This window comes from Nycticebus coucang, chromosome 12 (assembly GCF_027406575.1).
Source record: "Nycticebus coucang isolate mNycCou1 chromosome 12, mNycCou1.pri, whole genome shotgun sequence".
Taxonomy (NCBI): Eukaryota; Metazoa; Chordata; class Mammalia; order Primates; family Lorisidae; genus Nycticebus; species Nycticebus coucang.
Window position 1 is genome coordinate 18,063,054 of NC_069791.1, and position 12,233 is coordinate 18,075,286.

General features: G+C 50.2%; 1 protein-coding gene across 1 annotated transcript in view; it reads left to right on the top strand.

Annotated features, from left to right (window-relative positions):
- Positions 1–8,254: 8,254 nt before the first annotated feature.
- COL2A1 (collagen type II alpha 1 chain) overlaps positions 8,255–12,233 on the top strand; it is a 32,240-nt gene continuing 28,261 nt past the window's right edge. Inside the window, exon 1 of the mRNA XM_053556462.1 lies at positions 8,255–8,599. Coding sequence (XP_053412437.1) covers positions 8,515–8,599 — 85 coding nt within the window. The 5' untranslated portion in view covers positions 8,255–8,514. The remainder of the gene's footprint in view (positions 8,600–12,233) is intronic.

Below are 12,233 nucleotides of genomic sequence, written 5' to 3' on the forward strand. Positions count from 1 at the left end.
ATCACCACATGTGGCTAGTGGCTACCATATTGGACAGCACATATACAGAATCTATCCATCATCACAGAAAGTTCTATCAGGTGGCACTATCTCACAGCGTCTCCTCGTCTCTGAACTCCTATTCAAGTTGCCAACTCTTGAGTTGTGGACTGGAGCTTTCCCGCTGGCAGGGCCTATGGAACAGTTCCTTTGCACTCCCTACGAGGTGCCTGCGCACTCGCCATAGAATAGGTGCCCAGTCACTGCTTGCTCAGGTTAGGGTACTCATGCCTTTGTCCAAAGACTACTACCATATAAACATTGGCTAATTAACTGATGCCTACTTGGTTATCAGTCAGTTTTCTTATATCCAGCACAGTTCAACAGAGTTGTCAGCTCAGGAGAAGACAATGACCAGGTGGCAATGGCAACGTCTCCCCTATTCTGGGCTGGCCTACGACTCAGGCAAAAAAAAAAAAAAAGCAGGGTTCCAGGTGGTCTCCTCCACCACAGTGTCTGCCCATCATTGGTCAGAATAGCCTGGGAGATGTGCCAAGACGCCCAGGCATAGCTAATGGGATCCTTTATCATCCAAGCCCAATTCAGAGGAGACAAGTCTGGACATGTTCTCTCTCTCCAGGCATTTTTCCTGGCCCTTGAGGAAAGGGAAGTGCCTGGAAATGTCCTGCTTCCTACTCCTAGGTATTCTTCTGTCTTTCCTGGGGCAACAGCCACAGACACAGGGGAGAGGTAGAACTGGGAGTCAGGTGCTGAGTCCAGAAAACAGAGGGAGGGCCAAGTGCAGTGGCCTACACCTGCAATCCCAGCACATTGGGAGGCCAAGGCAAGAGGGTCACTTGAGGCCAAGAGTTCCAGACAAGCCGAGTTGGGGCAACAGCAGGACCCTATCTCTACAAAAAAAATTAAAAATTAGCTGGGCATGGTGGCACACACCTGTAGTCCTTGCTACTCAGAAGGCTGAGGTAGGAGGATCTTTTGAGCTCAGAATTTAGAGGCTGCAGTGAGCTACGATGGTACTGCTGCACTCCAGTCTGGGCAACAGAGCAAGATCCCATCTCTTAAAAACAAACCAAACTATAAACCCAGAAGAAAATGGGAGTTTTCATCTGCCTTAGCCATACCAGGTGGGGAAGTTAAACCAGACGGCCTCTTGTTTTAGCTTCACTGTGCTTGATTTTCACATTTGACAGTTCATTGATAACAGAATTAAATTATACTTGGATTAAAGTCATAGTAGGGGGAAAAAACTTCACCTGGAGTCTCCCCTCACAGACCCACAGGCAGCTGGGTCTAATGATGATGAATCTGAGACCTACAGACCAAAGTAACTTGGATTTAAGGAAATAGAAACACCTAGGTACAAACAGGTATCTTTTTCACTCACTTTAAACTGTTCTCTGACTGTGACAAATAGAGTTGGCACTATCCAGACCTGAGAAGAACCACCTTCTCCCTCTCATTTCTTTGCGGTGAAGAGAAAAGAGAGCTTCTTACCAAATGAAGTAAAAAAGCCTTGCAGGAAGTCCCCCCCCCCCAACCCCTCGCCCAACCCCACATATTGATCCTTCCACAGTTTTATCTTTCGTCTTTTTGTTTAAGTTGATGAGAAAGTCAATAGCTATCCTGGTCGTCCCAGCCTCCCCGAGAAACTTAGAAGTCTCTGTTCTCCTGCTTAGGCAAATCTTGTGCCAAAGTATTGGGTCCATTTGTTCCCGGTGCCAAGTTTCCTTTTCAGGTACTATTGAGAGTTGGTGAAAACACAGTTTATTTTACTAACTGATCTTAAAACAATTAGACATCTTTAACTCTGTATCTTACATTTCATCTGTAAGAATATTCATCTGTCAATTTAGATCCTATAATTCATAACCCAAACTTATGCAAAACTGTAACTGTTAAGACATAGATTTTAACAAGACCCAATTAATTAAAAACAGAGAAATGAGATTGTCTCTTTATGATGGCAGGTGTGTCCAGGAAGGGTAAACAAGTAGGGTGGAGACCAAAGAAAGTATTAATAGCCCTAATGATAATAAACATTTACTCTGAGCCGCCTATGGAAAGCACACTGCCTAGACTTCACACGTGTGATTTATTTACAGCTTGCAGTAAGCCCACGAGTAAATTGCTATTACCACTGTTTTTCAGATGATACTTGGAGGAGCTAAGTAACTTGCCCAAGAAGACAGAGCCAGGAAATGCAGTTGCCATGTCTAACAGGGGGAAGCTGAGGTCAACCCTCATCATTTCTTTTTGTATTTACCCAGGAAAACATTAAGAATGCCATGAGTTAGTCAGCACTTTTAAGATGAACATGGGCCTCTTGTCAAGCTGGCATAGGAGGGACCTGGGGTGCACGTGGGATTCTCTCCTCTTATCCTCATGAGGATAAGCCCATATACAACCGGCTGAGGATTCTAGGATGGGTCTTCATGTGACAAGGAACACAAGCCATTGTGGAGGCCTCTCTGGTAGCCCAGTTAAGCTGCCAGAGGAAGAAACTGACAATTGGGGGGTACAACTACAATTGGGGAGGCAGATGGGGCTCTGCACACCCTAAAGGGTAGTTACACCATAGGAGGAATGTGACCAAGCTGCCTTCACTGCCCAAGGCTGTGTCAGAAGAGCTATTTTCAGTTAAAGGCCAGAACAGAATGCTTCTACATACAACATCACATCACAGTATATTGTAACTGGTGTACCCCCTGGTTTGATTTGAATGAATATCTCCCCTCCCCCTCCTTTTGGGCAAGATCCGTGCCCCCCATACTACCTAGCAAGCACCAGGTGTGTACCTTGTCACTCAACACTGTGGAGCTGAAGGAATGCTGCCTGAGGAATGAGGGGGAGGTGACAGGAAAGAGGACAGAGTGAGGGGTGTCAGAAGACAGAGTTTTGAGCCCAGAGGTCTGGGAGGGAGGGTGTCCAGGGCAGTAGGTGGACTGAAGGCTGGGGTGGGGTGGGGTGGACAGAGTACAGTGGGGCCCTGGCTGCCTCTGGCCAGGCGCAGGGGGGATGGGGACAGAGGGCAGAAAAGGTGCCCTGACGGAGTTTGCAGCATAGGGTAGGGCGGTGTGCACTGTCCTTCTGCTCCCTCCTGAGGTTGTTTTTGGCAGAGGAGCCCACTCGGAACTTACCACATGTTCCCTTGAGCTTTTCAGGGACTTCCTGGAGGGCAGGCCCACCCCACCCAGTGGGGAAGGATAATCTTGGTTTGCAGTACCCCAGCTTTCTCTGAGGAGTACCCATCCTCCTAGACCTGGAGACACCCCCGTTAGCTCCTTGCTTTCCGTGATACGTCCCACCTAGGAAGAAGTCATCAGTCAGGAGTACAGCTGAAAGGATGGTCAGGCAGCAGAGGCTGCACCCCTGCCCCGCCCCACCAGCCCTGCCTTGACACTCTCTCATGGAATCCAGGACCTGAGTTCTAATCAGAGGTCAGTCTTTTCCTTGCACTGACCCCATTTCCAATGGAGAAATGGAATGTGGAGTCCTCTGCGTCTGGCCTGGATGTCCTCCTTTACTGCCATGTCTATTCCCATTGGCCTAGGGCTGGCTTGACACTGTTCTGGAAGCCCTGTCATGTCTTCTCGTGCATTTGCCCTTTTTTGCTTTCCTACAGGGGCCCTCCTAGCCTCTCACTGGAATTCTGCATTGCAAAACCCCACCGATGCCTGGAGACACACTTTTCCAAGGAGACTTTCCCAGCTTACTCTACAGCTCCCAGAATGCCATTCTTTCTTATTTGGTGGGGAGGGTATGCTTTTCTTGTAGCATTTTTTACAGTCTTTTTTTCCCTCTTATTTCCCCTACAGATGCTGAGGTGGTATCGCAATCCTCCCTGTATCCACATTTCATACAGAAGTAGGTACTTAGTACAAGTGCTAAGCAGAATTTGTGTGGCACTGGGACAGGAGTCTCCACCGAGGAGACTGGGTGGGATTCTTAATGCTGTTTGCATTTGAGAATACATAGTAACACATTTATGTCCTATGGAATGGAATGTACACCATAAATTTGGAAAAATCCTATCCCGGACAGTCCTGATCCTGTTGCTCTGCCCCCAGAATGCCAAAGGAAAACATAAACACAGCTTGAAAGGCTGTCTGAACTGAGCCCAACCAACAGAGGCTGTGTGTTACTGAGTGAGCTGGGCCCTCTCCCTTGACCATGGCTGCCCGTGTGAAGTGTGTGTATTCACCTTCTGCCATATTTGGGGTTGGGCTTACCTCTTTGGAATGTGAATCCTTCCTCACTTTGTCACTATTTTTAAAAGGGATTTGTGTAAAGGAAGAGAAGACCTTTTCTTGACAGTCTACCTACAAATATCTTTCCCAGTAAGGCTGTGTCTATATAAGTCTAAATTTAAAACTCCCCATAAAAGAGATAAAAATACCGAAATGTTTATTTTGTCCGTACAATATTACTGATGTAATCCATTCATTTCACTGAGTTGGTCTGATTTTGGGTAGATACACTGATTGTGCCTGTTTAATTTCTAACTGTTCTACTGACTGTTTCACTTGTACTGAGAGGTGTAAGTGAAAGACAGTGACCTCGTGGGACACTCACCTCTGGCCATCAGTGCCCTTCCTCTATCATGTGGGGAAAACAGAAGCTTTTTGTTTCCAGTCGAATAGCTCTAGAAATTGGAGCATTTTCTCATTTATCTGACACTGCCACGACATAAGGTTTTTTACATTAAGTGAGTGAACATTTATTTTCATTATGTTTAGTGGAGACCTTTCTAAAATGGAATATATAGTTTCCTATCTCCTCAAAGAGATCACAGTAAACTTCAGCTAACATTTTGCTGTACATTTATGTTCATCGTTATGAACTGCGGAGAGTGTAGCTGATGCTGTAAATCAGGATACTTCCTGGAACCATCGAGGACTTTAGGGCTGTTTATACTTACCCTGGTAACCTCCAGTTCTCACATTTCGTATGCATCGGGTCAACTTCATATCGCCTTTCCCATTCCTTTCCTGCTGTTGTCATTGTGCTTTCATCCAACAACTGCTCCCATCTCACTGCTATTTTTCTGCATCTAATTGGTGAGGTCAGGTGACACTGTTAATACAATACCTAAACTAAGAATTAATAGACTCAGAGTAAGAGAGACTATGCATAAAATGCATAAACTTTAGCCTGTAACATAAATTCTGGCTACTCAGATGTTCATTTGGTTTCTTAACTATGTTCTCAGTGGTAAGATTGCTGCATAAGTAATGTCTAAATCAGGGATCAGATTGTGGGTTTTTTTTTTTTTGCCACATATAGGTCCTATTTCAGTTTGGGTCACAAATTAGAGGTCTTAAAATTGTAGTTCTTTGGGTTCTTGGGTGGGCAAAATATTAATATTGGTATTTAGTTGGTTTTAGAATTTAAGTAATTTTCATAGTTTATTTTGGGCTTGTCAATTTAAATTTTAAATTTCAGTTTGCTTTTTTCAATTCCTATTTTTTTCCTTTTTTTATTAAATCATAGCTGTGTACATTAATGCAATCATGGGGTGCAATGTGCTGCTTTATATGCAATTTGAAATATTTTCATCACACTGGTTAACATAGCCTTCAGCGCATTTTCTTAGTTATTGTGTTAAGACATTTATACTCTACATTTAGTAAATTTAACATGTACCCTTGTAAAATGCACCGTAGGTGTGTTCCCACCAGTTACCCTCTCTCCACCCATCCTCCCCCCTCTCCTCCCCTTCCTCTCCTCTTTCCCCTTCTTCTTGGGCTATACTTGGGCTATAGTTATATGAAAGCTATAAATTAGTTTCATAGTAGGGTTGAGTAAATTGGATACTATTTCTTCCATTCTTGGGATACTTTGCTAAGAAGAATATGTTCCATCTCCATCCATGTAAACATGAAGAGGTAAAGTCTCCACCTTTTTAAGGCTGCATAATATTCCGTGGTGTACATATACCACAATCAATTCCTATTTCTGATGAAAGAAATCTTTTTCTACAACAAGTGGAGAACTAAACCTTGTATTCACAGACGGCCCAGGGTTACTGGAATGAATTCAGAGCTCTTACACGTAAATACAGTCTATTGGCAAAGATGAATCACAGAGGATGAAATGAAGAGCAAATTAGCAATGAAAGTCTGTATCACTTTGCTGCTCACTGAACTAGATCATTTTGAAATAGGCTTCAATATTTTTCATATATTTTAGAGTTTTCTCTCAAACTTTTTTGTCTATTGAGTTTTTTTTTTTTTTGGCCACTTGCATTTAAGATCAATTGTGTGAATGCCTAGTTTTATAGTTGCCTCTGTATTGCTTGTTTTATACAATAAATCATATTTTGCATCAAATCATTAGTTTACATGGGCTTTCATAATCCTCCTAAGTGTTAAAGTTGTGCTAGGTACAGTTCTTGTCCCAGACTTGATGAGATAAAGACCAGTGAATACAGGGATGGGGGATGAAAACTTTGCAAAATCATATATAGCTTAGGCTATAAATGCTGGGGGATCAGAAAGGCAGAGAGACCTTGCATCCTAGTGGTATCAGAGAATACTTCTCAGAGGGGCTTTAACCTAGCGGATCTTGAGAAATTGTGGGATTTGGTCATTCAACCTTCTAGGTAGAGATGATAGGTCCTGTGGGCATGGGACACTGTGGGGATGAGACCAGCCTTCTCCTAGCAGAGGTTGGAGCTGGGGAAGGGCCCAGAGCTTAGTACAAGGCCTTGAATAAGAGGATGGGATACTAAATAAATAAATAGGATAGGAAAACAGGCAAGGAAGGCCCAGGGAAGGTCCTTCACCATCCCACCCAGACTGGACAAAGCATGGAGGCATTTTTTAAAACAATGAGTTATTTCCCTTTCCAGCCAGCACATTTGCACAAAAGTTCAGTTCTGCATACTTGGAACTCCAGTCTCAACCTGGAGAAGCTTCAAAGCATGAGGGAGTAAGGGAGGGGGGCAGGGGAAGCCCAGAGCCCCTCATGAAAGCTTGAAGCCTGGGCAGTAGAAGTAGTTTCTTCCAAGTGCTCCCAGCTTCCAGGAGGAAAGCTCCAGGGAAACTAAACTGTCTTGTAGGGGAGGTTCCGGTTAAGCCAGACCCCAAATTCTGAGTTACATTTTATCTAAATTTCTTTGCAGGGTCATCTCAACAGGAAGGCCTGTTTGGTAACTTTTCATCTCTAGTATCAAAGGAGGCACCAAGAGACCAAGAAAAGAGCTCAGCTGGGTCCGGGAGAAGGATCTTTGGGCTAAGCGGCGGGAGGGCGCTCACCAGGGAAGGTGAGGTGAGGCGGGAAACGGAGGGCCAGGGGGCCAACTAGGAAATTCTGGAGCTGCTCCCCGGGCTCACAGAACTCGGTCCAGCTGGAGCAGTTTCCTCGCTCCCTGGCCAGGGCCGCAGCAGTGACCAACTATCCCTGGCCAGAGTTGCTTTACCCTGGCCGGCAGCGCCCACGCCCCCAGGGACTCCGGACCCTGGCCAGGAAGAGCAGACACCACGTCTGAGCCTGGAACTAGACAGTCTCCCACAGCCGGCAGCGTGCACCGTTTAGTCTCGGCTCCCTCGGCTCTCTGTACCTCCTTCAGTCCGCGTCCCAGAGCCTGCCCCCGTCCCCCACACCTTCACACAGGTCTCCTTCTGTGCTGAACGCACCGGCCCGTTTCCTGGCGGAGCGCTCAGGCCAACGTCTGCCTAGGCACCAGGGGAGGCTCTTTCATTGCTTAGCTGGATGGAGGGGGCGGGGGCAGGCTGTTGCTCTGAACCTCCAGGTGGGAGTCCAGGGGCCACGTACTACGCAAAGGGGATAGATTAGAAGATAGGTCTGGGCAGCCCCTCAAACCTGGCTCAGCTATCCCGTCTCTAAGATTTAGAGCTTCAGATAACTTCGTGGGTTCCTCCCTGTCTCCATCCCAAGTGCCCAACACTGTGTCTCTCCGGCCCCCCCTTTTCTACTGGCTTTGCCTCCTCCCTCCCAAGTCTTTTCCGTCCTTGGTCCCGGGCTCGCGGCCTGAGCCTCTGCAAACACCCCCCTCCCCTCCAACCTCGGCAGAACTCCGGGGGGAGGGGCCAGAGGCCCCCATTGCCGCCTGTGGTCAGAGGGGGCTGCCGCTGCCCTGGGTCGGGGGAGACCCGGCCATCTCTGCGCCCCACCGGATCAGCAACTCTGCACACTAGGGGTAGGGGGCGGGCAGCAGGACTCGCCGAGAGTGGGGGCCGGCCGGCAGGTGCGGGCTCTGGCGGGGCCGGGGCGGGCTACGGGGCGGGGTCTCAGGTTACAGCCCAGCTGGGGGCCGGGGGCGGCCCGCGGTTTGGGCGAGTTCGCCAGCCTCGAAAGGGGCCGGGCGCATATAACGGGCGCGGCGGCGGGGAGAAGACGCAGAGCATCGCTGGGCTGCCGGTCTCCCGCCTCTTACTCCAGCTCCAAGGGCCTCCTGCATGAGGGCGCGGTAGAGACCCGGACCCGCGTTGTGCTCCTGCCGCCTCGCTGCGCTCCGCCCGGGCCCGGCTCCTCCAGAGCCCGCGGGGAGCCATGATCCGCCTCGGGGCTCCCCAGAAGTTGGTGCTGCTGACGCTGCTTGTCGCCGCTGTCCTTCGGTGTCAGGGCCAGGATGTCCGTAAGTCGCCCGCCGTCCCTGCTTGCCTTCCTTCCGTCCGTCCCTCAGCATCCTCCTCCCTGGCCCTCCCACTCTGGAGCCTGCAAGGGCCGGGTTAGCACGGCTCCGCGGGTCCTAGGGCGCCCAGATTCAGGTGAAAGATGTGCAGGAGTTGGCCGAGTGGAGTTGTACGAGTCGAGGTCTCGGTCCCAGAGCTTTCAGGGGTCACAGGTGGAGGCTTTTTTGGGTTCCTACATTGCACAAGAATATTGAACTTGCAATGTCAGTCGGAGAGATTTGCACGCAGATACCAACGGGCCTTTCCCAGAGTTTTGATAATTAGGCGCACATGCACGCCACTCGCCTAGCCCAGCGACCCGAGTTCGGCAACACAGATCACTGCCCATCAAACTTAGGAGAAGCAGGAGCGAGCACGAGCGAGGGGGCCAGAAAACGCCAAAAGGGCTGACTTCATAGTCTGTCGGGGGTTGGTGGCTGGGGGGCTCAAAGGGACGTTAGACAACGGGGACTAGCATTCTAACACTATTGGGTGGAAATCTGAAGCCACAAGGAAAGACTTCCAGGAGGCACTTGAAGACCTCTGCGCCTCTCTCGGATTCCCTGCCCCTCTCAGCTGGCCCTGGAGCAAGGTGCAGCCCTTGGCTGCATAACGCCTTTCCCTCTGCCATTCTTCTGATTGATAAAGGGTACAAAAACTTTCCGTAGGAGAAGCCATCTGAAAGGCGATAACATTCCAACTAGACAGTGCTTTTCAAATGCCCCCGAAAATAGCGCCCCTCCTCGCCGTCTTTCCCCCTCCCTTTTCCCCTCCATGACGCTACAATGAGTTACTTTTCTAAGTTTCTGGAACTCACCGAGCCAGGCCGCGGCGGCGGGTGTGTGTTGGGGGTGTGTGGTGTGTGTGTGTAGCAGAAGGGGGCAGGGCTGGTCTATTACTACAACCATTTTAACCGAATATAGTTAGAGATTCCTGTTGTAGAATGGTCTAAAGGCGGTTTGGACCGCACCTTTCTACCCCTTCTTTGGTAAGGTACACGGTCTGGGATTATATTCAGGACAAATGAAGCCTGGAAAGTGTATTAGGTAGAGAGATTTTTTTTTTCCACGTGTTTGGGCACGTTTCCGATGCCTGGGATTCTAGCCCTGTCTTTGTATCTTACAGATTGTAAATCAATCGCAGGGGGAACTCTTTGCGGGGTGGGGGGTGAAGGGATCAAAGTCCCTCTGCCTTGGAGGCTCTGCACTCTTTCTCCTGCTACCAGGATGTCTCCTGGTTTGCAAGGCGGCGGGCCCCGGCGAACTTTTCGTTTATTAGCACGGAGGGGCAGGGTTGGAGCCCTCCGAGCAGCTGCGGGAAGCCGGGGGCAGGAGCCTCTGGCCTGGTCTCCCTGTAGTGCGCTAAACCTGAGGCGTGCTCCTCAGCATTGGAGGAATATGGCGTGTCTATACCGGGCCCAAGTCAGACTGACCATACTTTTGTCCTAAATTTGCAAGCATACACCTGCAAAATGTCTTTCTGACTGACCTCTGCCTTAGTACGAAATGGAATTAGCAGGGTGACTCTAAAATAATTCTCCACTTTCCCCATCTGGTGGCAGAGCGCTGTCCCCGCCGCATCCTTCCCGGGAAGGAGTGAATTCCACAGTTTTTTGGGACCAAACTTTACAGTCGCTCCTCCCCCTCCTCCCTGGGGGAGCGTGATTCTGCGTCTGAGCGGCTGATTTTGCGCCCTGGAGCACCCCACCTCCGTAACCACCGCCCCCGCCCCCCGCCCCAGCGCCCGGGGTCAGCGGATTCAAAGACGTGACGTGGGGAAAGGCGCACAGTCTGCGTGGACGCCCGGAACGTCAGAAACCTGGAGCTCGGCCACGCCCCCTCTCCATCCTCCCGCGAGGTTGGGAAACTGGCGGCAGCGTCTTTGACCCACATCTGCATTTCAGAACCCTAGCCTCGGAAAGTGCCCCTGGCTCGGGGAAGAGATCTCAATCCTCCTTTGTGAGGCTTGTTTGCGTTGGGAGATTGGCAGCGATGGCTTCCAGATGGGGCTGAAACGCTGCCCGTATTTATTTAAACTGGTTCCTCGCGGAGACCTGTGAATCGGGCTCTGTGTGCGCTCGAGAAAAGCCCCATTCATGAGAGGCGAGGTCCGGTGGGCTCCCCCGGACTCCACGACCCCCTCTCCCACAATGCCCCCCTGTCCACCTCCCGGGCTCCAGCTCTGCGCAAAGCTGCGGCAAAGCAAAACAGTTCCCCGAAAGAGGTAGCTTTTTAATTGGCCTGCCACAAAGAATCACTTATACAGCGCTGCGGTAATGAGGGGAACCGGATCGGGCGCGCCGGGATGCTATCGGCAGCCGTTTTCCAGCAGTAATTATGGTGGTGCTGGTCTCCTCCGTCCGCACCTAGGGGATCCAGTTACGGTGCTGGCTCCTTTCTGAGGCAGTCATTTAATCCCACTTTTCACTCTCCCAGCTCGTCGTGGGCGAGCCGCGTCCAGGGCCGCAGCCACAAAGAGGCTCGCAGCGGCTCTCACTCCCGGGCCCCTGCGCCGCGCATCCCGGGCCGCCCTGCCCAGGAAATCTGACTCGCGGGCAGAGTGCACCTTCTCCCGATGTTTCCCCTCTCTCCTCCCCCAGCCCTGGGGGTGGAGGGGTCTCCTCTAAGGGCTGGAGGCTCTTTCAGTCCGGGCTGCAGATCATTAACCGACGGCCGCCTTCTTTCTACACCTTCCTCTCTGCCTGCTCTCGGTTGCCCCAGCTGTTTTAGCGGTGGGTGTGTCCCAGCAGCTTCGGTATTTTCCCTGGGTTCCCCCACCCACCCCGTGATTATCTTGCCTAAAGGCGAGGTGGATTTTTTTTTTCCTAGTGGAAAAGACAGAAAAAACGTTTATCTCTAGATTTTCACTATTCCTCCGCCCACCGAGTTTGTGGCTCTTTCCTATTATTCATTCCCTGCTGCTGCCATTGCTTTGGGGATTTTGATGAGAAAAACAGCGCAGGGCGCTCCCTGGCACGTGGTGCGGGCTCTTCAGTCCTTGGCCGCCGAGTGACGCTCTTGTCAGCACAGGTTTCATTTGCAGCACGAATTCCAGACGGCAGGGCGCTTGTGGAGAGGGACCTGCTATTCTTCCTCTGCATTCCTGGACGAGGCCAGGCCAGGCATTCAAAGCTCCCTCCTCTCCAAATTGGAGTCTGTCTTCACATGGAGACAGGGCTCTGGGGAGGGCTGCAGCTGGAGGTCAGCACCAGGCCCTGGCCCTGCTCTCCTCCGGAGCCACTTCTTAGCCTTCCTGAGTCCCAGGGGTATTGTTTGATGGATCCATCCTCCTTCTCAAATTAGTCCTAATTCTATTACGGTTCAAAGGATGGGACAAGATCCTAATTTTAACAGGTCCTCCTTTCACCCCCGCCCCCTTCCTCATTCGCCTACATCCATTTGTGGACTCTGGTTCTTTATGGAGTCTAATTTTTGTAGGTAGAATTTAAGCTGTCAGTTGCATTTTAACAAATCCCGTAACTCCTAGGAAGACAGAAAAAAGAAGTCTTTTCTGCTCCTGGGCTGGTCTCAGCGTTTTTCCTTCTCTTCTCTCATTATGGTCCCAGAGTGCCGGTTCAGAGTCTCGTCTCCTCTCCTA